General features: G+C 45.5%; 3 protein-coding genes across 4 annotated transcripts in view; 1 reads left to right on the top strand and 2 right to left on the bottom strand.

Moving 5' to 3' along the window:
- LOC134348155 (RCC1 and BTB domain-containing protein 1-like) overlaps window positions 1-3,660 on the bottom strand; it is a 70,084-nt gene extending 66,424 nt beyond the window's left edge. For both annotated transcript variants that reach the window (XM_063051108.1, XM_063051107.1), the window contains exon 1: window positions 3,536-3,660. The gene's annotated coding sequence lies outside the window, so the exon portion shown is untranslated. The remainder of the gene's footprint in view (window positions 1-3,535) is intronic.
- An 11,129-nt stretch (window positions 3,661-14,789) lies between these two features.
- Window positions 14,790-23,142, bottom strand: ebpl (EBP like). The gene is made up of 4 exons (XM_063051106.1): window positions 22,955-23,142; window positions 20,503-20,572; window positions 19,268-19,406; window positions 14,790-16,571 (listed from the first exon to the last, which is right to left on the bottom strand). Exons 1-4 carry the CDS (start codon window positions 23,126-23,128, stop codon window positions 16,331-16,333), a joined length of 624 nt encoding a protein of 207 aa, XP_062907176.1. The 5' UTR covers window positions 23,129-23,142; the 3' UTR covers window positions 14,790-16,330.
- Window positions 23,143-23,165: 23 nt separating this feature from the next.
- Window positions 23,166-25,793, top strand: part of kpna3 (karyopherin alpha 3 (importin alpha 4)) — a 115,618-nt gene continuing 112,990 nt past the window's right edge. Inside the window, exon 1 of the mRNA XM_063051105.1 lies at window positions 23,166-23,773. Coding sequence (XP_062907175.1) covers window positions 23,705-23,773 — 69 coding nt within the window. The 5' untranslated portion in view covers window positions 23,166-23,704. The remainder of the gene's footprint in view (window positions 23,774-25,793) is intronic.

Genomic DNA, 25,793 nt, shown 5'->3' with positions numbered 1-25,793 from the left:
AGCTGGCTCCTCCCATTGTTGCTGCCCTCTGGTGCTCACTCAGTGATAGAACAAGCTGGACCAAGACAACTCAGGGACCTGGGGTATATATTCTTTTCTATTTGTGACTGTATGCTTTTCATAACCATATGTGCAGTTTGTGCTGTGTGCAGTGAACTGTTGGTGATGTGTTTTGCACCTTGGGCCCTGAAGAACACTGTTTCGTTTGGCTGCATTCACGTATACTTATACTTCATTGTCGCCAAACAATTGATACTAGAACGTACAATCATCATAGCGATATTTGATTCTGTGCTTCCCGCGCCCTGGATTTTAAAATAAAGATTCAGAATCTGTATGTATAGTATGAGGCCTAACCTATTTGTGCAACACACATCATAAAAGTTGCTGGTGAACGCAGCAGGCCAGGCAGCATCTCTAGGAAGAGGTACAGTCGACGTTTCGGGTCGAGACCCTTCGTCAGGACTAACTGAAGGAAGAACTAGTAACAGATTTGAAAGTGGGAGGGGGAGGGGAGATCCAAAATGATAGGAGAAGACAGGAGGGGGAGGGATGGAGCCAAGAGCTGGACAGGTGATTGGCAAAATGGATATGAGAGGATCATGGGACAGGAGGTCCGGGAAGAAGGAAAGGGGGGAGGGGGGAAAAAACCCAGAGGATGGGCAATGAGTATAGTCAGAGGGACAGAGGGAGAAAAAGGAGAGAGAGAGAAAGAATGTGTGTATATAAATAATGGATGGGGTACGAGAGGGAGGTGGGGCATTAGCGGAAGTTTGAGAAGTCAATGTTCATGCCATCAGGTTGGAGGCTACCCAGACGGAATATAAGGTGTTGTTCCTCCAACCTGATTGTGGCTTCATCTTTACAGTAGAGGAGGCCATGGATAGACATATCAGAATGGGAATGGGATGTGGAATTAAAATGTGTGGCCACTGGGAGATCCTGCTTTCTCTGGCAGACAGAGCGTAGGTGTTCAGCAAAACGATCTCCCAGTCTGCGTCGGGTCTCGCCAATATATAGAAGGCTGCACCGGGAGGACCAGATGCAGTATATCACCCCAGCCGACTCACAGGTGAAGTGTTGCCTCACCTGGAAGGACTGTTTGGGGCCCTGAATGGTGGTAAGGGAGGAAGTGTAAGGGCATGTGCAGCACTTGTTCCGTTTACACGGATAAGTGCCAGGAGGGAGATCAGTGGGGAGGGATGGGGGGGACGAATGGACAAGGGAGTCGCGTAGGGAGCGATCCCTGCAGAAAGCTGGGGGGGGGGGAGGGAAAGATGTGCTTAGTGGTGGGATCCCGTTGGAGGTGGCAGAAGTTACGGAGAATAATATGTTGGACCCGGAGGCTGGTGGGGTGGTAGGCGAGGACCAGGGGAACCCTATTCCTAGTGGGGTGACGGGAGGATGGAGTGAGAGCAGATGTGCGTGAAATGGGGGAGATGCGTTTGAGAGCAGAGTTGATGGTGGAGGAAGGGAAGCCCCTTTCTTTAAAAAAGGACATCTCCCTCGTCCCAGAATGAAAAGCCTCATCCTGAGAGCAGATGCAGCGGAGATGGAGGAATTGCAAGAAGGGGATGGCATTTTTGCAAGACAGGGTGAGAAGAGGAATAGTCCAGATAGCTGTACAGAGTCAGTAGGCTTATAGTAGACATCAGTAGACAAGCTGTCTCCAGTGGTAGAGACAGAAAGATCTAGAAAGGGGAGGGAGGTGTTGGAAATGGACCAGGGTGAGGGCAGGGTGCAAGTTGGAGGCAAAGTTAATGAAGTCAACGAGCTCAGCATGCGCGCAGGAAGCAGCGCCAATGCAGTCGTCAATGTAGCGAAGGAAAAGTGGGGGACAGATACCAGAATAGGTTTGGAACATAGATTGTTCCACAAAGCCAACAAAAAGGCAGGCATAGCTAGGACCCATACGGGTGCCCATAACTACATCTTTAGATTGGAGGAAGTGGGCGGAGCCAAAGGAGAAATTATTAAGAGTAAGAACTAATTCCGCTAGACGGAGCAGAGTGGTGGTAGAGGGGAACTGATTAGTTCTGGAATCCAAAAAGTAGTGGAGAGCTTTGAGACCTTCCTGATGGGGGATGGAAGTATACAGGGACTGGACATCCATGGTGAAAATAAAGCGGTGGGGGCCAGGGAACGTAAAATCGTCGAAAAGTTTAAGAGCGTGAGAAGTGTCACGAACATAAGTAGGAAGGGATTGAACAAGGGGGGATAAAACCGTATCGAGGTATGCAGAAAAGAGTTTGGTGGGGCAGGAGCAAGCTGAGACAATAGGTCTGGCAGGACAGGCAGGTTTGTGGATTACAGTGCACTGCTGGGGTGAGTCATCTTTTTTTTTGTCAAATATATTAATGTTTCATATGAAATGGTAGCTGATATCATTGGCAAGCCTGTGGATGGCATCAAAATTAGTGGTGCAGTGGATGGTGAAGGCTAGCCAAGGTTACAAAGGATCTAGGTCAACTGGGAAAGCAAGCAAAGAAATGGCAGATGGAATTTAAATTAAACAAATGCAAAGTGTTGCATTTGGGGCAGTTAAAACTAGGGCAGGAATTACATAATAAATGACAAGACCCTGGGGAGTGCTGTACAACGGAAACTTAGTGGTACAGCACAAACTAGTGACACAGGTAAGCAAGGTGGTGAAGGAGGAGGCCAGCACGCTTGGCTGCATGAGATGGAACACTGAGTACAAACACTTGCACAAGGCATCAGTGAGACAGCAGCTGGAATTTGTGTGCCATACTGTTGGAAGGCTACAATTAAACTGGAAAGGACACAAGGATAGTTTGGGATTGGAGAACTCAAGGAGAGAGTGGACAGGCTGGGACTGTTTTCTCTGGAACAACAGAAGTTGAGGGGTGGTCTTATGGGGGCTTACAAAATCATGACATAGATAAGGTGGATGCTCCTAGGAGAGGGTAGTCTAAAACTAGAGGGCATAGAGTTAGGGTGAGGGCATAAAGATTTAAAGAGGACCCGAGGTATGTTATCTGGGAATAGATTCTAATGTTAGTTTCTTTACCACAGCAAATACTTACAGTATGCAACAATATCACAAAGCACTCCGCATTCAATTGATCAATAAGTGCGATATTCTAGATCTGAAAGATTGCTACAGCCGATTTCAATAACAATAGCACAGTGTAAACCAATATATCTGGGATAAAAACTAATAGGAATTACACAATAAACTGGTTCAGCTTCAGCGATATATATATATATATATATATACACCCAACAACAAATGATTCAGATACAACCTACAACAGTGAAACTAACAAGAGTATAACCGTGAAGTTAATTTAACATGAAAAAGCTGGATCAGCAGTGCTTAAAACATGAAGGTTGCGACCCGACTCAGTCCCTGCCTCCTTCTATGGTTCGTATTGTGACGCTCCCCACAAAACAAGCGCTGGAGTTGAAAGATCATCGCAAAACAGTTATTCCGGCAAATGGTCGACATTACCATCCTTCCTAACGTTATGCTTTGCTGAGTGAGTGTAAGAAAAGCAAGAAGCCGCATTACCCAGCACTTCCTGGACAAAAAAAATGAGCGCAACTGTCCGCCACGGCCGCACGCCTCCAGGTACCTCCTTGCTCGAGTAACGCTGAGTCCGCCAGGGCGGAGCCGGCTCGCCGACTGAGGCTCACATCGATCCATCCATCGCTCGGCTCTTGCCGCCGCTGGTCGGACGCGGACTGGGCGTGCAGAGGAGTCCCATGGGCCCTCGATAAGGAGTTGGTGAATCCACCCGGATTCCGTTGTGTCAATGCTGGCCGAAAGCATTGGACTATTGCTTTACTCACCTCTTGCCTTACAATGGAAGCACCAAAGACTGCAAATGGAGCAACTCAGGGAGTCGAGCTGTGTGTGTGTAGAGATTGATGACCTTCTAGGTCAAAACCCTGTGTACGACTTAAAATTGGTCATTCAGATGACCTTCAGGTCCTATACTTGATGATACTATCCTCCAATACTATCTTGCCACAATCATAGAACGAAACAGCAACAAGAAATTGTACTTTTGCCCGCTATGTCTGCAACAAGGATGATGTCAAATTAAACTATATCCTCCTTGTCTCTGCATATACGTGTCCACCTAAAAGCCTCTGAGTCACGGCTATCATATCTGCTTCCGCCTATACTTCCAGCAGCCTGTTCCAAGTACCTACTACCCTCTGTAAAATAAAACTTTCCTCCTCTCACTGTGATCCCCTTGAATATATGATATTTTTATCCTGGGGGTAAAAAAATTCCTGCTGTATTCAGCATTCCCTCACCTTGTTTCACCTCCCCAGATATCTCACCTCACTCCCTACTGAGTTCCACGTGATACTTTTGGCCCCCAGCTAACCGGTATGTTGATATCTTCCTGTAGCCTACTTCACTTCTTACAATCAGCCACATTACCAATTTAGGTACCATTGGCAAACTTCTTAATAAGAACCCCAATGTTTGAGTCTACATTATTTATATATGCCATGTAAAACAAGAGGATTAGAACTGAGCCCTAAGAGACTCCATTCCTATAGTCTTTCATTGACTAAAACCCTTTTATCCTTTCCCAGTGACTCAGTGTTCTCTCTCAACCATCAGGCTCCTAAACCAGAGTGGATAACTTTACTCACTTTCAAGGACTCTACATCTCACGTTCTCAATATTTATTTATTATTGTTTTGTTTTTTCTTTTTTCTTGTATTTCCACAATTTATTGTCTTTTGCACATTGCTGTTTGTGTAGTTTTCATTGATTCTATTGTGCTTCTTTGTATCTACTGTGAATGCCCACAAGAAATTGAATCTCAAAGTAGTAAATGGTGACATATGTATATATTTCGATAATAACATTACTCTGAACTTCCCATAAAATTGCCTGAGTCCCCCTTTGCTCTTAGATCTTCTGCTCTCATCTATGCCTTTGTTATGTCTGACAGTTTCAAAGCATACCTGGCTGACCCCTCTACCTCACTTTATATCAGTTGTAAATATACAACTCAATCCAAATCTCAGCTGCCCATCTTTCAACACACAACATGTAAGACCAATGTATTCCCTTTTCCATTCCAAGCATGATAAACTTGATAATCCAGTAGGTTTCAAAAAGAACAAAGTGGCTTTAATGGACAAAAGTTTTAATTCATTTTGGTAAATAATTGTAATCAAATCTGTAATATAGATACTACCAATTTTACCTAATTGTTTTGTCAATGAATAGCCATTCATGATATTTTACAGAGAATAGTTTTTATATTCATTTCTGGGATCTGGGCATCCTTGGCAGGGCCTGCATTTAATGCCAGTTCCTTATTTTCTCTGTGATGTTGGTGGTGAGCTACCCTCTTGAAATGCTGCAATCCGTCCAATGTAGTTCTTCAGAAGTGAAGGAATTAACAGAAACTCAAGGGGCAATATTTTTATTTACTAAAGGGAGGTATATAAGTGGAATAAGATGCCAGAGGGTGGTTGGGGTAGTTGCAATAAAAACATTGGACAGGTTCATGGGTAGGAAAGGTTAGAAGGTTATGAGCCCAACACTGGTAAGTGAGACTAGTTGAATGGATATCTTGGCCAGTGTAGACCAGATGAGCTGAAGGGTCTGTGTTGTATTACTCTATAACTTACTCAGAAATCTGTTAGAGCAGGAATTTGAGATTTAGACCAAGCTATCATTTTTTTCCCCCAAATCCAGATGGCATGTGACTTGGAGGAGATCAGGTTCTCATGTCCATCTTGGTGGTAGAATTTGTAGATTTGTGAAGTGCTGTCGAGATTGCCAAGGCGAATGACTGTAGTGTATTTTGCAGATGGTATAGACTGCAGCCAACGTGCTCTGTCTTATTGTATGCGGCCATAGGCTGCTTTGTTTGCTGAAGAGTTATGAATGGAATCGGACGTTGCGCAGTCTGACCTGTGACCTTAGAACTGAAGATAATTGGTGATAAAAACATTAAATAGTACAGCACAGGAGTAAGTCCTTCGGCCCACAATGTTGTGCCAAAACAAATAAAATAGTAATCAAATGGCCAACTAAACTAATCCCCTCTGCCGGAATAATGTCCATCCATTTTCCTCATGTTCATGTGCCTATCTAAACATCTCTTAAATATCTCTAATGTATCTGCCTCCACCACCACCACCACAGGCAGCACATTCCAGGCACCCACCATTCTCTGTGTAAAAAAAAACTTGCCCCTCACATCTCCTTTGAACTCACCCCACTCACCTTCAATACATGCCTTCTGGTATTAGCCGTTTCAACTCTGGGAAAGAGATAACATGTGTATACTCTATCAATGCCTCTCATAACCTTATAAATCTCTATCAGATCTCTCCTCAGCCTCCGGCACTCCAGAGGAAGCAACCCAAGTTTGTCCAACCTCTCACGATAGTAATGCCCTCTAATCCAGGCAGCATCTGGCACTTTGCCTGTGGCTGGAGAGGATACAAGGATATTGGTCAAGGTCCCAGCAATCTTTTTACTTCCATCGTTCAATAACCTGGCATATATCCCATCAGACCCTGGGGATTTATCCACCTTAATGCTCTTTAAAAGATCAAATACTACCTCTCCTTTACTTTGAAATGCCCTAGCACATTAATACTCTCAGCACTGATCTTCCAATCCTCCGTGTTCTTCACCTTGCTAAATACTGATGTAAAGTACTCATTAAGGACTTCAACTACATCCTTTGCTTCCAAGGAAATGTTCCTTCCTTTATTCTTGAGGGGTTCCTGCCTCTCCCCAGTTATCCTCTTGCTCCCGCTGTATATATAGAATGCCTTGGGATTTTCTTTATTCCTACTTGCCAAGAACTTTTCATGGCTCCTCCTGGCTCTCCTTTGAGTTCTATCCTGGCTTCTTTATAATCCTCAAGAGCTCTGTTTGATTTTAGCTTCTTAAGCTTTACATACTTTTTCTTCTTGACTAAGTTCGTCACCTCTCTGGACATCCAAGGTTCTCTTACCTTGCCACCCTTGTCCTTCCTTCTGACGGGAACATAACTGTCCTGCACTCTGTACAGTTGGTCTTTAAACATCCTCCACATGTTAGATGTGGACTTGCCTAAAAGCAGCTGTTCTCAATTAACTTTCCTTAGTTTCTATCTAATGCTCTCATAATTTGCTCTGCTCCCATTTAATATTCTCCTACAAGGTCCATACTTATCAATAGCTACCTTAAAATTTAAGGAGCTGTGGTCACTGTTGCCTAACTGTGCACCCACTGAAAGGTTGGTCACCTGGCCAAGCTCATTATCCAATACCAGATAAAGTACAACCCCTCCTTCTGTCAGATTATATATTGATTTAAGAAACCCTCCTGGATGCACTTGACAAGTTCTGCCCCATATAAATATCTTGCACTAAAAAGGTCCCAGTTTATATTAGGGAAGTTGAAATATTGCCCTTTTGGCATGCATTTTCTATCTCCTGTTGTAGTTTGTAGATCACATTCTTATTACTGTTTGGGGGTCTGTATACAACTCCCATCAGGGTCTTTTTACCCTTGCAGTTCCTTACCTTTATCCACAAAGATTCAACACCTTCTGACCCTATGTTCCCTTTTTCTAATTATCTGATTTCATTTTTCCCTGACAGAGCAACACCACCCCTTCTTGATAAACTTGGGAACTTGGCTCCCCTTGTAAAATTAGAAGTAACTAATTCCTTGATTCAGATTTGAATTTTTAATCCCACATAAAGGAAGCGATCAGAGCAGCATTTCTACATTAAGAGATATTGCAAATGTACATCCATTTCTGTGAAAAGTTCTTGGCAAGTAGGAATAAATAAAATCCCAAGGAATTCTATATATACATCGGGAGCAAGAGGATAACTGGGGAGAGGCACGGACCCCTCAAAGATAAAGGAAGGAACATTTCCTTGGAAGCAAAGGATGTAGTTGAAGTCCTTAATGAGTACTTTACATCATATTCTATGGAACTCAATACCTAAAACTATAAGGGATACAGACTCAGTTGACACTTTTAAATGCCAGCTCAAAACAGAATCAGAATCAGAATTGGGTTTATTATCACTGGCATGTGACGTGAAATTTGTTAACTTAGCAGCAGCAGTTCAATGCAATACATAATCTAGCAGAGAGAAAAAATAAATAAAATAATAATAATAAATAAACAAGTAAATCAATTACATATATTGAATAGATTTTTTAAAAGTGCAAAAACAGAAATACTGCATATTTTTGAAAGTGAGGTAGTGTCCAAAGATTCAATGTTCATTTAGGAATTGGATGCCAGAGGTGAAGAAGCTGTTCCTGAATTGCTGAGTGTGTGACTTAAGGCTTCTGTACCTCCTACCTGATGGTAAAAGTGAGAAAAGGGCATGCCTTGGGTGCTGGAGGTCCTTAATAATGGATGCTGTCTTTCTGAAACACCGCACCCTAAAGATGTCCTGGGTACTTTGTAGGCTAGTACCCAAGATGGAGCTGACTAGATTTACAACCTTCTGCAACTTGTTTCGGTCCTGTGCAGTAGCCCCTCCATACCAGACAGTGATGCAGCCTGTCAGAATACTCTCCACAGTAAAACTAGCTTTTGAGTGTATTTGTTGACATGCCAGATCTCTTCAAACTCCTAATAAAGTATAGCTGCTGTCTTGCCTTCTTTATGACTACATCAATATGTTGGGACCAGGTTAGATCCTCAGAGATCTTGACACCCAGGAACTTGAAGCTGCTCACTCTCTCCACTTCTGATCCCTCTATGAGGATTGGTATGTGTTCCTTCATCCACAATCAGCTCTTTTGTCTAACTTCCCCCAGTTACCTGTTTAATTATCCACCACCATTAATAAGTAATTGTGGCAGAATGTCTGGCTTTGTGAGATTTCATAGCTCTGTCAGCTGGCTGCTAGCTTTCTGCTTATCGTTGTGTTATGGCTTCATCTGGTTCGTAATTATTTTTAGATGAGCTTAATGTTGTGCATGACATGCTCTTCTACACTTATTTAAATCATTGCTTGTGTTAGAGGAAGCAACGTGCTGGCTCATGAAGTTTCAGACTGTGTGCTGGTGGTGGACATTTCTCTGACTGATGGTCCACAATGCCTCATAAATCGTCAGTTTTCTACTGGTGGATCTGTTCCAAGTGAATCCCATTTAACATGATTGTAGTGCTCACAACATGGAACACAGAAATAGTACAGCTCAGAAAAAGGCCCTTACGCACCATGATATCTGTGCCAAGCAGGGTGCCGAATTAAATGAATTCCTTCCTCCTGTGTGTGATCCCTATTCATGTGCCTATCTCAATGCCTCTTGAACACTGCCATTGTATTTGCTTCCAGTATCACTCTTTCAGTGCATTTCAGGCACCAACTACTTTCTGTATGAAACAAAACTTGCCCCACATATCCCCTTTAAACATTTCCCTTCTCACCATAAAGGTATGCCCTCCAGTGCCTGGCATTTCCACCCTGGGAAGATCAAAATCAGAATCAGGTTTATTATCACCGGCATGTGACGTGGAATTTGTTAACTTCGCAGCAGCAGTCAATATAATATAGCAGAGAGAGAAAAATAATAAAAAACAAAACATAATAAGTAAACAAGTAAATCAATTACATATATTGAATAGATTTTTTAAAAATGTGCGAAAACAGAAATACTGAATATTAAAAAAAGTGAGGTAGTGTCCAAAGCTTCAATGTCCATTTAGGAATCGGATGACAGAGGGGAAGAAGCTGTTCCTGAATTGCTGAGTGTGTGCCTTCAGGCTTCTGTACCTCCTACCTGATGATAGCAGTGAGAAAAGGGCATGCCCTGGGTGCTGGGAGTCCTTAATAATGGACGCTGCCTTTCTGAGACACTGCTCCCTAAAGATGTCCTGGGTACTTTGTAGACTAGTGCCCAAGATGGAGCTCACTAGATTTACAACTTTCTGTACCTTCTTTTGGTCCTGTGCAGTAGCCCATCCATACCAGATAGTGATGCAACCTGTCAGAATGCTCCACAGTACAACTATAGAAGTTTTTGAGTGTATTTGTTGACATGCCAAATCTCTTCAAACTCCTAATAAAGTATAGCCACTGTCTTGCCTTCTTTATGACTACATCAATATGTTGGGATCAGGTTAGATCCTTAGCGATCTTGACACCCAGGAACTTGAAGCTGCTCACTTTCCCTACTTCTGATCCCTCTATGAGGATTGGTATGTGTTCCTTCGTCTTATCCTTCCGGAAGTCCACAATCAGCTCTTTTGTCTTACTGATGTTGAGTGCCAGGTTGTTGCTGCGGCACCATTCCACTAGTTGGCATATCTCACTCCTGTACACCCTCTCGTCACCACCTGAGATTCTACCAACAATGGTTATATAGTCAGCACATATATAGATGGTATTTGAGCTATGCCTAGCCACACAGTCATGCGTACACAGAGAGTAGAGCAGTGGGCTAAGCACACACCCCTGAGGTGCGCCAGTGTTGATCGTCAGCGAGGAGGATATGTTATCACTAATCCGCACAGATTGTGGTCTTCCGGTTAGGAAGTCGAGGATCAAATTGCAGAGAGAGGTACAGAGGCCCAGGTTCTCCATCATTTATTTAACCTTGCTTTTAACTAACAACTTTGTCTTTTATTTTCATGTTTACTCCTTATCCTATTATAAAGCACTTTGAACTATATGGTTTGTATGAAAAGTGCTCTTTAAATAATTTACTACTATTATCTTAATCTATGCATCTTTATTTTTGAATTCCCTGCCTGGGCAGATGGCCTGATTACATTGCCGACTTGTTTGAAGATATGAGATGAGTGACACCAGTATTTACCAAGAATATGGACAGCCCACCGATTATAAAATCAGAAATTAAAGCAACAGTGAAGAAAATGAAAAAGAATCAGGCATTGGGAACAGGTGGCATTACTATCGAAGTGATTCAAGCGCTGGAAGATTTCGAGATTGAAACGTTGACAGAATTGCTGAATGAAATATACGACAGCGGGGAAATACCCGAGGAAATGATCAAATCAGTGTTTATTGCACTGCATTAAAAATCCTACAGCAATCGAATGCGAGTTACAGCGCACAGTTAGTTTGATAAGTCATGCTGGGAAAGTCCTGCTACGAATCGTTATGATGAGAGCAAGAAACTAACACTTGACACCAGAGAACGCACGAGAGCAGTGCGACTTCAATGGAGATAGTGGAACGCAAAGCGCAACCTTCATCCTTGCGAGCGTACCACTGAAGTCCGGAAAAACCTATACCTATGTTTCATCGTTTATACCAAATATTTCGATAAAGTGACGTGAAGAGCTTATAAAAATCGTTCAGCTCTTGGACATTGATGCGGAAGTATCAGAATCATCAGAAATTTGTATTGGGAACAAAGAGCAGGAATGAGGGTTGAAAACAAGACAAGTGATTTTGTCCAGATTAAGAGGGGAAGTCAGGTAGGGCTGTGTTCTCTCGCCTGGCCTACTCACAGCAAGAAGATTCAAAGAGAAATTAGCAGAATTCCAGGCGCGATAATTGGTGGATACAATTGGAACAACCTACAATACGCAGTGCTGACTGCTACTTCCGAAGAGAAGTTCCAAGAAATACGAAATCATTGAAGAAAGTGCCTAAAGGGGATAGAACATCAACTGCAAGAAGCCCAAATGTACGGCCGTCACAACGAAGGAAGAAATGCAGAAATACGGACTGAAACAATTTAAACAAACGTGGAAGTGCAATTACTCAGCGAGCACGGTAACATTTGACGGTAGGGCTGATGTTTAAATCCGGAGAGGGATTGGGACGCTCGAGCATATGAGCAAGAACATCATCATCTCTATGGGCGGGAAACCCAGAGTGTTGCGCTGCTATGTTTATTCCACACTAACATACCGAAGCGAATGTCGGACAAGGCTCGAAGCTGCAGAAATGTGTTTTTTTGGGAAGAATGATGAAAATATCGTGGAAGAACCGAGTAATAAATGGGAACGCGCCGCGAAAAGCCAGATTAAGAAGAGAGCTGATATCATCAATCAGGAAACTGCAGGTGGAATTTCTGGAGCATGTACTGAGGAAAGAGAAGCTGGAACATCTTGCAGTGACGCGAAAATTGATGGAAGAAAAAGTCGCGGTCAACAGCGCACGACGTTCGTGAATTATGTCAAGGAAAGGACAAGCAAAAAGTTGTTTAGAGTTTATTAGAACTTCTCAGATTAAAGACAGGTGGAAGACCATTCACAAAAGAGAAAATCTGCATATGTTGCAAATCTAAGCAACACACACAAATTGCTGGAGGAACTCAGCAGGCCAGATAGCATCTATGGAAAAGAGTCCAGTCGACGTTTCGGGCCGAGACTCTACATCAGGACGGGGGTGGGGGAGATGAGCTGGGCAGTTGATTGGTGAAACAGATACGGGGCTGGAGAAGGGGGAATCTGATAGGAGAGGACTGAAGGCCATGGGAGAAAGAAAAGGGGGCGGGGCAGGCAAGGAGATAAGGTGAGAGAAGGAAATAGGAATGGAAGTAGGAAATGGTGAAGGGGACGCGGCGTTACCGGAAGTTCGAGAAATCGATGTTCTTGCCATCAGATTGGAGGCCACCCAGACGGAACACAAAGTGTTACTCCTCCAACCTGAGCGTGGCTTCATCGTGACAGTAGAGGCGGCCATGGGCTGTAAAATCGGGATAGAAATGGGAAGTGGAATTAAAATGAGTGACCACTGGGAGATCCCGCTTTTTCTGGAGGACGGAGAATAGGTGTTCGGCAAAGCGGTCTCCCAATCTACATCGGGTCTCACCGATGTACAGGAGGCCACACAGTGCTGACCCCAACAGACTCACAGGCGAAGTGTCGCCTCACCTGGAAGAGCCCTGAATGGTAGTGAGGGAGGAGGTGCAGGGGCAGGTTGTTCCGCTTGAAGGGAGATCAGCGGGGAGGGACGAATGGACAAGGGGGTCGCATAGGGATGATCTGCAGAAAGCAGAAAGTGGGAGCGAGGGGACCATGATCGCCACGTCATACAACACGGCACAGGATAATAATAATGATGACCTGGTACCGACTACCCTATCCCTACTTGTAATAATTTTACACACCTCTATTTCTCAACCTCCCTCACTCCAACGTGTACCCATGACTGCAGTCGTCCAATCCTGGTTAATCACCTTTGCACTCTCTCCGACATGATCCAAAAACGTACCGGTTAGCAGGTTCGTAAACAGGGGATGCGGGAAATCCAAGGCAGAACGCACAAAAATGCTGGAGGAATTCAACACGTCAAGCAGCTTCAATGGAAACGAACAAACAGCCGACGTGTCGGGCCGAGACCCTTCTTCAACACTGAAAAAAGGGAAGTCAGAGTAAGAAGGCGGGGAGGAAGAGAAAGAAATACAGAATAGACGAAACCGGGGCAGGGGGAGGGGTGAAGTAAATAGCTGGGAAACTGATAGGTGAAAGAGATACAGGGCTGGAGAAGAATCTGATAGAGAGGTTGGAAGACCATGGCAGGAAGAAAAGGGGGAGGAGCACCATGAGAAGTGGTGGGCGGCTAAGGAGGTGAGGTGAGAGAGGGAAACAGAAATGGGGAATGGTGAAGGGGGTGGGGGCAATGACTGGATCTAACCAGACAGACTATAAGGTGTTGTTCCTCCAACCTGAATATGGCCTCATCACGTCTCCTTTTCTGGTGCTCGGCGAAGCACTCTGTCAAACTATGTCGGGTCTCGCAGATATACAGGAGGCCGCATCGGACACATCGGCCGCAACAGACTCGCAGGTGAAGTGTCTCCCCAGCTTTAAGGACTGTTTGGGGCCCTGAATGGTAGTGAGGGAGGAGGTGTCGGGGTAGCAGTAGCGCTTGTTCCCCTTGCAGGGATAAATACCACAGGACGAGTGGACAAGGGAGTCACGCAGGGAGCGATCCCTGCGGAAAGTGGGGAGAGAGTTAAATTAACATGAGAATTAAATCAAAACTGGTAACAGTAACCACGGAGACTCCTAGATTGTTGTATGCTGGACACTTAAGAACTCCAAGTGCTGCGGGTCTACGCCCGACAGCTCGTTGGCGTAGGAGCTGGACTCGGTGCTGCCTGGTGCGGAAAGCTGTCGGAGTCGGTGCGTGAAGGCGGCGTGCAGTCTCACAGCGACCGATCGTCTTGTTCTCTTACTTGTGATCGCAACATCCTGTTGGACACCGGTGATGGAGGATGCTGTAAGTCTGGTTCACAGGTTTACTGGCAGGACCAACGGTAAGGAAGCTACATGGCCTTGGTTGTAGTGTGGGCTAGGCCGAAGCCCTGGGCTCGCCTGTTTGTAGTCGCTGAGGAGAGAGGCATGGTGTCCGTGCTGCCCGCCAGTGTTCACTTAGAAGACGAGCTGGAATGCGGTCATCAGTAGACTGCTGAGGGCTTGCTGTAGCCGACAACGTTCATGGACTCGGGGTATATTATTTTTTTGTGTGACTGTATGATTAATGCTATTTATATGTGCCTTGTGTGACTGTTGGTACTGTGTTTTGCACCGTTGTCCCCGAGGAACAGTTTCATTTGGCTGTATTTATGGGTATTCATGAATGTTTGAATAACTATTAAACTTGAACTGTAAGAATATCCTTCGTCCTTTTGTTACATAGGACTCCAGACCCACAAACGTGGTTGAACTTTCATTCTTCCTCAGTTCATGTACAAACAGAGATGGGCCGTACAGCAAGTGTTAGGATAGTCTAAGCTTGTGACCAAATTTAAGACAAAACTTTGAAGGTAGATTCATGCATTCAACAAGCCAACAGTCAAACTATGAAAACAGCTAAACATTATTTATGTGCTAAATTTAAAAGTACCTGTATTATTACATGCAATAAATCTGAGATGATAACAATACTTTTAATCTTCACTAAACAAATCTGCAAAGATAATATCAAAAGACAATTCTTACACAATAGTTGCTATTACATGCCAATGGGTTGGGTTCCCCGGATGCCTATACATCACATTAATCAGCAAAACAAAACATTTAAATGGATGGGGAAAACACGAAGCTGTGATAAATCTTCATACCAGTACACAGATGGGGCAATTCCAATAGTATTTCAGAAGCTCATCGATTTAAACATTCCAGGAGGTAGAATGAAGACCCAAGAAGTTGGATAGTAATAGTATAAATCTGAAACTTAGTAACATCAACAGGTGACATATTGTATAGTGTAAGTGAGAAGGTTATGGTAACCTCTAAATTGGATCAACCAGAAAGCTTTAAATGTGTAATGTAAAGTTTTATACTTTAAATTTCATTACAGATCAAAGAACAGCATGAATGTTAAAATATCTTTAAAGAATTGACAATATTAAGCAGAATTGTTTAATTTTTTAAACAAACCCAATAAAGCTTCTTTCTAAAATCTAAAAAAACCCAAAACAGATGTTTTAGGACACACATCTAAACCTGTCATTTTTGACATTTAAAAAAACTACAGAGTCAACTCTGCAGTTAACTAATGTTGAAACAGAAATGTTGTTACAATATGGTAATTTAGAGATTAAAATAAAACAGAAATTAAAAATACGAACGAGGAAATCTGCAGATGCTGGAATTTCAAGCAACACACATAAAAGTTGCATGATCCTCTCATATCCCTTTTGCCAATCAACTGTCCAGCTCTTGGCTCCATCCCTCCCCCTCCTGTCTTCTCCTATCATTTCGGATCTCCCCCTCCCCCTCTCAAATTTCTTACTAGCTCTTCTTTCAGTTAGTCCTGACGAAGGGTCTCGTCCCGAAACGTCGACTGCATCTCTTCCTAGAGATGCTGCCTGGCCTGCTGTGTTCACCAGCAACTTTTATGTGTGTTGCAAGTAAAAATATAACATTGTTGAAAAATTAAAAGAGAACTCCAAAACTTGCTACTTGGTAGAATGGTCTTCATTATTATGTGAACTGATGGTCACTGTCCATCAAATCTGAAGCCATCGTTGCCTACATCACAACCTGACAGCTCAATTAAGTAATTAGAGTGCAACTAATGCCGATTAGCTGTTACATTCACAAATAACTTCTTCAGAAGTACTTTATAGGCTGTAACCTGTTTTGAGGTATTCATGGGCAGTGAGAGGCCCATATAAATGCAAGCCAATTCTCAGCATTTGACAATAACTTCATGATTTCTCAGGACACAGTTCATGCTTATATAATTAAAAAGAGGAACTATTGCTTATGAATGATGGAATGTAACTGCATTGAATATAACCAATTGTAAAATATAAATCAAATGTAAAATAAATCCATTATTTTGATGGAATTCTATGAACTTTTCTTTACCAGAAACTTCTAGAGGGTTCATTTTCTCCTGGCTGTATTGGCAGAACTGTTTATTCTAATTTTTTCTCTGCACTGATTTTCTTTTGGTGCATTTCCTTGAGACTGAGCCAAGAGTGCCACAGCAATAGTCCTGGAACAACCAGCCACACCCCGTTGAAGAAAGCCAGGTAGACCCAGAGATAAAACCAGTTGCCGGTATTCAGGTTTGGGTTTCCTGTGAGCCACTCCGGGCAGAAGGTCATCCAGCCACCGTACAGTTCACAAACACATAGTGTGATCTGCACAAAGTGCCTGAAATGAGAGAACAGAAAGCAATGTTAGTTCCTTAGCAACACATGAGGAAAGCAAGGTGCAGTGAAAAACAGAAACCAGGAAACATTGGGCATATCACAGCAAACAACTCATTTGGATGAGGAAGAGAAGTGGTATGGGGTGAGGAAAAGAAAGGAAGGCAAAGTTTGAGTTATCACAGACATCCCACTTTCCTGCTGCTTTCTTCCCTGGCTGGGAATTTGCATAATACCTGTTCGTCTTCTGGTCATGGTGAAAAGTAATCAGCCTTAAAAGTTGTCTCTGATTCTCCTCTCTCTCTATACCCCCCACCCCCAACACCCTGCAGTGAGTGCTTCAAGTATTCCTACTTGATGAAGACGTTGGGAATCTTGCTGCTTTCCAGAAAGCACCAGTTTTAGTTTATTTTGGTTGGCAACTGGCACCAACTGAATAGTACTACATGTTCCAAAAATAGCTAAAGTATTAGTTATCAGAAGACTTAATGAGCCAAATGCTGGAGTATATGTCCACCGTTGTCTTTTTTAAATTTAACTTTTCATTGCATTTTAAAAAAAAATCTGATTATACTTTTAAGGATAATCCAAGTTGTGCATATCGTCTGGAAATTATGTGCTTTTATTATGTAAGAGAGGGTCAGGTCCAGTGTCAGAACTCCTAATGATATAATGACACACCTTGCAGCTGCTTTTCCATATTCTTGTCCTAGATTGTAAACCCAGGGAGTGGAATCCATCCCTGGGATTATACCTGCTTCACCCCCTTAGTGTGCAGATGCATCACTGTTTGTGAAACATAACGAAGTGTTACTGGACAGGAGACTATTATAATCAATGCTTAACCAGGGGCAAAAGATCTGCACACTTTTTTATTATTTCAATAATAATCTTTTAATTATTGGAAGATCTGATATCTGCTCATGTTCTGATGCAAGCCATTCACAAACAGAGTGATTACGTTCATGTAATTTCCAGTAAGGGCAGAGGAATGTTGTTTTATCTTACTATTCTGGAGAATGAAAGGAACGTGGAATTTGACTCTAGACTTTTTTTGGTCCTATAGTTTTTTTGTGTTGTGTTTTCACTTGATTGTTGTAATTGTTTTGTGTGGGAGGAGCGATTTGGGGATTGATGTGCCTGTTCCGTTTTTTTGTGTGTGTGGGGAGGAGGGTTTTGGATGTTGATGATTGTGCTGCCTTTCTTTTCTTTCTTGGTTTCATGGCTAGCCGGAGAAGAAGAATTTCAGAGTTGTATATGTCGATGATAAATGAACCTTTGAACCTTTAGTTCCCTGCTCTGCGCTTAACTAAGAGTCTGTGGACAGGACTGTCTTTGTGAACTTCAATTCAGAACTCTATTTGTTTATATGATTTGCTTTTTTAAAAAAACTCCTGCACAATGCGTGTTTGACCTTTTTTAATGGTTTTTTCTTTGGGTTTCTTTGTTTTGTGGCTGCCTGTTAGGAGGTGAATCCCAAGTTTATATAATGTATACATACTTTGATAATAAATGTACTTTGCACGTTAATATTGAGCTATAAATATTGGCTGGATCTATACTGCTATCCATAAAATGTTAATAGGGGTCCTTTGGTGCTTTCATTCAACATTCTTTTTCACCTCGCACTAAGGTACGAGGGGTGATTGATAAGTTTGTGGCCTAAGGTAGAAGGAGTCAATTTTAGAAAACCTAGCTCATTTATTTTTGTCCACATTTACACACTTAGTCCAGCGGTCATGGAGCATACGGATCCCTTCTTTGTAGAAGTCGGTGTCTTGGACCTCCAGAAAGTGGTCCACAGCAGGGGTGATTGATAAGTTCGTCATCTAAGGTAGAAGGAGATGAGTTAACTTCAAACTTTCTGCATTTGCACTGCAGAACTGCATGTGCATGTAACAAGAGCTGTATAACTCATCTCCTTCTACCCAAGGCCACGAACTTATCAATCACCCCTGCTGTGGACCATCTGGAGGTCCAAGATGCTCTCGTTACCTGCACGTGCAGTTCACCTCTGAGTGATGATGCAGAAAGGTTTAAGTTAATAACTCATCTTCTTCTACCATAGGCCACAAACTTATCAATCACCCCTGCTGTGGGCCATTTCTACAAAGAAGGGATCCGTATGCTCCACGACCGCTGGACTAAGTGTGTACATGTAGGAGGGGACTATGTTGAAAAATAAATGTGCTAGGTTTTCTAAATTTGACTCCTTCTACCCCAGGCCACGAACTTATCAATCACCCCTTGTATATTGGCTAATGCATGCATGGGTGTTGTTTTCCATGTTTTAATCAGCTTTTCACTAGACCAAAGAGCAGTAAAAGTACAAAGAATGAGAAGGGCCAGTACCCTCAGCACCATAGCCCTGAAGAGTCATATGGCACAGGAGCCAGCTCATCAATGTGTCGCCTGGCGAGCTGGTCCCATTTGTCTGCATTTGGCCCACAGCTCTCTAAACCTCTCCCATCTGTGTACAAATCTCGATGACTTTTAAACAGGTCACTGCTTTCACAAAGATAAACGAAAGGAACAGAACCAAAGGCAACCTGTGAGAGACAGGACTCAACATCTTAAAAAATGGATGTCAACAATAGAAACTTTTCTAAAAAGAAAAAGCAAATTAATGCAAATTTTGATGAGGTATTCAACAAAGCTGTTACAACTTTGACATTTTGTATAATATTGCAATCTTCTTACCTATAATATTTATCCTTCACAATTGCATAGATAAGAAGCAGTGCTAAAAACCCATCCAGTGCCACTGTCAGGATTTCTAATGATACAATGGTCGGATCAGAGTAAAGCCATCTTGCATCTGCTTTTCCATATTCTTGCCCTGGAAGCACACAGACATTAAACCCAATATCCCCTGGGGTTACACCTACACATGGAGGCACACCAATGACACATTCACTTTCAGCAAAACGTAACAAGCCTTTACTGGAAGGTGTCACACATTTTAATACGCAGGTGGGAAAGGCTGGAGGCAGCATTCAGATTAGCCGGTGTAGTGAGCGTAAACCTGTGGTGCATTGTTGTGCACAGTGCTTTGGTGATAGTTCTATTTTTCCCAAGCAGTTCAGAAGATGCTAGGAGGAATGTTGCATTAGGTCTGTGCTCAATACTGCATAGGGGGCAGTGTAGCAGACTGGAAACCATCACAGCAGATTACATGCAGAAAAGATGACTTTGGAAGTTCAAGAGGGGCTCGCTGGGAAGAGCAGCTGGTATTGTGAAAGGTGATAGTCAAGTGCGTCTAAGGAGTTAGAGTAAGAGCTGGGATGCAAGTCAGGATGAAACCAAAGGCAGAGGGATGGAAAAACAGGAGACTGCAGACACTGGACATCTGGATCACGCACACAAAGAGCTGAAGAACCCAGCATGTCAGGCAGTATCCATGGAGGGAACTGGACAGAACGTGTTTTTAGTCCAGATGAAGGGTCTTGACTCGTCTATTTTCCACGACAGACACTGCCTGACTCACTGAGTTCCTCCAGTCCTTTGCATGTTGCACGGAGATAGAAACCTGATCCACAAGGTTCACCAATGTCTGGAGATGAAGAGTTCAGTGAACACAGATCAAATTGGTTGGATTTACAGTGATATATCGATGTAGGTAGTGAATTGATTGTATATAGTTAAATGCTTGATGATAGCGCTTTATTATTTTTTCAGACAAAATAATGTATATGTGTAAGTGTACATAAAATCAGAGCATCCCACATGGCGATGTTTGATACATTGTTGCATCAAGCACTACCATTAGTTGAGTTACGGGTTTGCAATAAAAGGTGTTCTGTTGATGGCTCCGCTCTGTTACTCCTTGTAAAATAGAAAGGAGCCTACAGATTCCATTATGGTGCTGAGATCGCCTTTATTACTGACCAGTACTTTCAAAGTTTTCTCGCAGATTCAAAGTATTGAGAACTTACACAGAAAAGCAAGAACGTGATTGGATTGATCCACAGTCCCCACCAAGGACATGTAAACAAATGGCCCTTCCTGCAAAGCAAGACAAAAGTAAGGTTAATTGTTTGCCATGTGATATTTAGACACTTCAGTATGTTTTATGTCACTTTGTTCTTCTCAAAAAGTGAGTTGACAAGAACCTTAAGACAGCATCCTCCACTAGTTCCTGGGGGTGGCATAATGGGCAGTAACACACAATTTCATCAATGGATCAAAGGGAACCAAACGTACCTTTAATATGCTGTAGTTTACATTTAGCTCAGATACAAATAACAACTGTCCATAATTTCCATTCAAGTACACTAAACTTTACACTAACAAATATAATAATTTCTACGTTTGTAAATACAGAATTGTAAAAACCACATCAATGGTTTTTATAGTGTCCATATCTTTCCATTTCCAGTATATTTTACACTTGAAATGGAGAGATATAGACATTGTGTAAGCAGAGAGATTAGTTGGTCTGTTGACTGGTTTGGCACCACACTGTGGGGTGAAGGGCCTGTACCTGTGATTTGCTGTTCTATATATTCAACTATAACTAACACGTGTAAATTGGATAGCCCTTTAAATCATTTTAAGAATATCATTTCATATTTGCCATTAAAGTGTCACATTTTAGTGATCTTGTCAATTTCGATGTATAATTCCTTTTCAGTAAGTATGTGACTGGTTTTGCTTACTAATGTCCGGGTCTGACATTAGGGTTAGTGTACTGGAGTGGACTGAAAACTGGTTGACGGATAGAAAAGAAACAAAAACAAACAGGAATAAACAGGTAACACACATCAAAGTTGCTGGAGAATGCAGCAGGCCAGGCAGCATCTCTAGGAGGAGGTGCAGTCGACGTTTCAGGCCGAGACCCTTCGTCAGGACTAACTGAAGAAGAGTGAGTAAGGGGTCTTTTTTTTGGATCAGCTGATGTTAACTAGTTGGATGCAGCAGGGATCCAGACACTCAGAATATACACCAATGGATGAGGGAACAATGGATGTATACATGTACAACTTTTGAATTTAATAGCATTACAGGGAGCTCTCTTGTACCTAGCCAGTGTCCGCAAGTTTGGTCTTTGTAACCAGGAGTTAGCCTGTTATAAATTGAAATGAACTTAAAATGCTTGGGATTTAAAATTATGAGGAGAATGCAAAATGACTTCACAAATTAGATGAGAGGGCAGTCTGCTACTCAAAGATCCCACTTATCCCAGACATTCTCTCTTCCTCCCCCTCCCATTGGACAGAAGATACAAAAGCACAATACCACCAGGCTCAAAAGGACAGCTTCTACCCTGCAGTCATAGACTACTGAATGGTCACCTGACCTCACAATCTGCCTTATGATACTGTACCTTACGATCTGCCCACACCTTCTCTGATACGCTTCCTTCTGCACTTATTATTTGCCCTCGTACTACCTCAATGTAGGACGGCATGCAAAACAAAGTCTTCCCACTGTACCTCGGTGCATAGGACAAATATAATCAATTGACCAACTTAGCCTTTTCTCTGAGGGCGAGCTGATTGCGGGGTGGTCCCACAACAGTAACTCGATCGCAGCAGTGAGGCAGTGACAGGTGGTACTACACACAGTGCGATAGTAAGCCCCGCCACCCTTAGTGTGGCCCGGTTTTGGAACAGTCTGTGTCCAGCTCCGTCTTTATCTTTGGCACAAGAGGAGGCCGTCGACCGACACGTCGGAATGGGAATGGGAATGGGAGTGGGAATTAAAATGGTTGGTCACTGGGAAGTTCCGCTTGCGGCGGATGGAGCGGAGGTCCTCAATTTATATCTATGAATTCTGGTCACATCTTTGCTGCCTTATAACAGCACAAATTACTTCATTTCTCCTGGATTCGAGTCAGGATGGAGAAAAAAACTGCGGAGGGTTGTAGACCCAGGTCACCCCTTCATCAAGGACGTCTTCAAAACAACGCTGCAAAAGAAGGCGCCCATCACGAAGGACCCTCGGCACCCAGGACATACCCCTCTTCTCACTACTGCATCAGAAAGTAGGACAAGAACCTGAGGAAACACACTCACCATTTTAGGGACAACTTCCATTCGAACAGTTCGTGAATCTATGAACAATGCTCACTATTTTACTCCCTTTTTGCAATACCTATTTATTATTGTAATTTTATGTATTACACTGTACTGCCGCCGCAAAACCTCACATTTCACGACACATGTCCGTGCAAACCTGAATTCCCAAGGTTACAAAACTACCTTCGTAACAGCCACCATGGGGCTTTGTAACATGATGGTGCAATGATGGGGCTTTTTTAAAAAAATGCGTTTTTCCAGATTGTTTTCAAACCCATCTTTCTCACCCGTGGGAAAATATCCCCAAACAGCAAAATTACCTGACAGGGGAACTTTAGCCGTCTCACGCCGCGACAGAACAACTTACCAAGGTAAAGTGCACAATGCAGTCGTAGAAGAGCCAGGCCAGGAGCGCCCGGTCCGGTGGAGCACATTGCCGGCCGAAGGACAGCGACAGACCGCAAGCCAGAGGCAACTGAACAAAACACAAGAGCAGCGACCACAGAGCCCCCGGGCTCAGCACCGGGTCCTCCTCGCCCATTCCTGCGCCTCTGTGAACTACCCCATCACCACAAGACGCGAAACAGCTTGTATTTTACCGAACCTCGCGGGAAACACTTGTTTCTCATTCAGTTCAATAACCGAGCCTGCGTTTTCCTCGCCACAGGTCGAAGTGGCTTCTATTGGTATCCAAGTATTCTTTCCTGCCGGGCAATCGAAAGCAGGGTTATTTATCACAACAACTCGCAGCTATCAGACACATCTTGGAGGTATCATAGCGGCTGGCGTTTGGTTGAGGAGGTTATCAGATTGCCGCTGTTTGCACGATGTTATCCCTCCCTGGTGGTCAATGCTCAGCCAATGACACAGCGCGGTCTCCGCCCTCTTCCCCGCCACACACGCCGCCTACTGGCGAGACACGCAACTGCAGCTGCTAATTGTCAGGCCACTCTCCCGAGACATTCCCTTGGCCCCGGAGTCCCGGTGCCTGCTGCCCTCTGCTGGCGGCTGCCGTTAACACAGGGGCGAGTTGTCGCCGCCTGCTGGCAGCCGCCGGTAGCTCCGGTTGTGGAACATTCTCTCATTTCCTGGGTGGCGGGAGGAGCGGAGCAGCGCGATGGCCGACAGTAGCGCCGCCGAGAACCACCGCATCAAAAGCTTCAAGAACAAGGGCCGCGATGTCGAGGTGAGCAGTCCCGGGCCAGGGTGAAATCGGGACCCGCGGCCCGTGGAGTTGGGTGGGCCGGCGAGGCCTGAGGCCTGCGGCCTGCGCTGGACTGGGCGCTGCCGCCGACGGAGCGACCCAGGGAATGTTGTTGGCGGCGCCTGGCAAGCCAAAGCGCTTGAGCCCGACAGCTCCCGGGATGACTGGGTTCAGTGCGGCTATCCGCAGCCGGAGACGCACCCTGCTTGTAGGCCCCGTCCCTGCCCGGGACTAACGACGTTCCTGCCAGATCCCGGGCGAGGTGAGGGTGCGAGTCATAAACACTAGACACCCCGTGGCCGCTGCACACCCCATCGTCACTCCACGCACACCCCACCCCTCCACGTTCAGCCCTCCCCACTCACTCCTCCTCATCTACTTCCACTCCCTCACCATACCCCAACACCCACCTCACTCCCCCTCTCCCCAACACCCACCGAGCCCCCACTCTCCCCAACACCCACCTCACTCCCCCCACCTCGCTCCCCCTCTCCCCAACACCCACCTAGCCCCCTCCCTCCCCAACACCCACCTAGCCCCCCCCTCCCCAACACCCACCTAGCTCCCCCTCTCACCCCAACACCCACCTAGCTCCCCCTCTCACCCCAACACCCACCTCACTCCCCCCACCTCGCTCCCCCTCTCCCCAACACCCACCTAGCCCCCCCTCCCCAACACCCACCTCACTCCCCCCACCTCGCTCCCCCTCTCCCCAACACCCACCTAGCCCCCTCCCTCCCCAACACCCACCTAGCCCCCCCCTCCCCAACACCCACCTAGCTCCCCCTCTCACCCCAACACCCACCTAGCTCCCCCTCTCACCCCAACACCCACCTCACTCCCCCCACCTCGCTCCCCCTCTCCCCAACACCCACCGAGCCCCCACTCTCCCCAACACCCACCTCACTCCCCCCACCTCGCTCCCCCTCTCCCCAAGACCCACCTAGCCCCCTCCCTCCCCAACACCCACCTAGCCCCCCCTCCCCAACACCCACCTAGCTCCCCCTCTCACCCCAACACCCACCTAGCTCCCCCTCTCACCCCAACACCCACCTAGCTCCCCCTCTCACCCCAACACCCACCTCACTCCCCCCACCTCGCTCCCCCTCTCCCCAACACCCACCTAGCCCCCCCTCCCCAACACCCACCTCACTCCCCCCACCTCGCTCCCCCTCTCCCCAACACCCACCTAGCCCCCTCCCTCCCCAACACCCACCTAGCCCCCCCCTCCCCAACACCCACCTAGCTCCCCCTTCCCCAACACCCACCTAGCTCCCCCTCTCACCCCAACACCCACCTAGCTCCCCCTCTCACCCCAACACCCACCTCACTCCCCCCACCTCGCTCCCCCTCTCCCCAACACCCACCGAGCCCCCACTCTCCCCAACACCCACCTCACTCCCCCCACCTCGCTCCCCCTCTCCCCAAGACCCACCTAGCCCCCTCCCTCCCCAACACCCACCTAGCCCCCCCTCCCCAACACCCACCTAGCTCCCCCTCTCCAACACCCACCTAGCTCCCCCTCTCACCCCAACACCCACCTAGCTCCCCCTCTCACCCCAACACCCACCTAGCTCCCCCTCTCACCCCAACACCCACCTAGCTCCCCCTCTCACCCCAACACCCACCTCACTCCCCCCACCTCGCTCCCCCTCTCCCCAACACCCACCTAGCCCCCCCTCCCCAACACCCACCTAGCCCCCCTCTCCCCAACACCCACCTAGCCTCCCCTCTCCCCAACACCCACCTAGCACCCCCTCTCACCCCAACACACACCTCACTCCCCCCACCTCGCTCCCCCTCTCCCCAACACCCACCTCGCTCCCCCTCTCCCCACCTCGCTCCCCCTCTCCCCAACACCCACCTCACTCCCCCTCTCCCCAACACCCACCTCGCTCCCCCTCTCACCCCAACACCCACCTAGCCCCCCCTCCCCAACACCCACCTCACTCCCCCCACCTCGCTCCCCCTCTCCCCAACACCCACCTAGCCCCCTCCCTCC

Source organism: Mobula hypostoma, chromosome 6 (assembly GCF_963921235.1).
Source record: "Mobula hypostoma chromosome 6, sMobHyp1.1, whole genome shotgun sequence".
Taxonomy (NCBI): Eukaryota; Metazoa; Chordata; class Chondrichthyes; order Myliobatiformes; family Myliobatidae; genus Mobula; species Mobula hypostoma.
The sequence above is the reverse complement of the archived record's forward strand: the minus strand, read 5'-3'. Positions and strand labels throughout refer to the sequence as shown.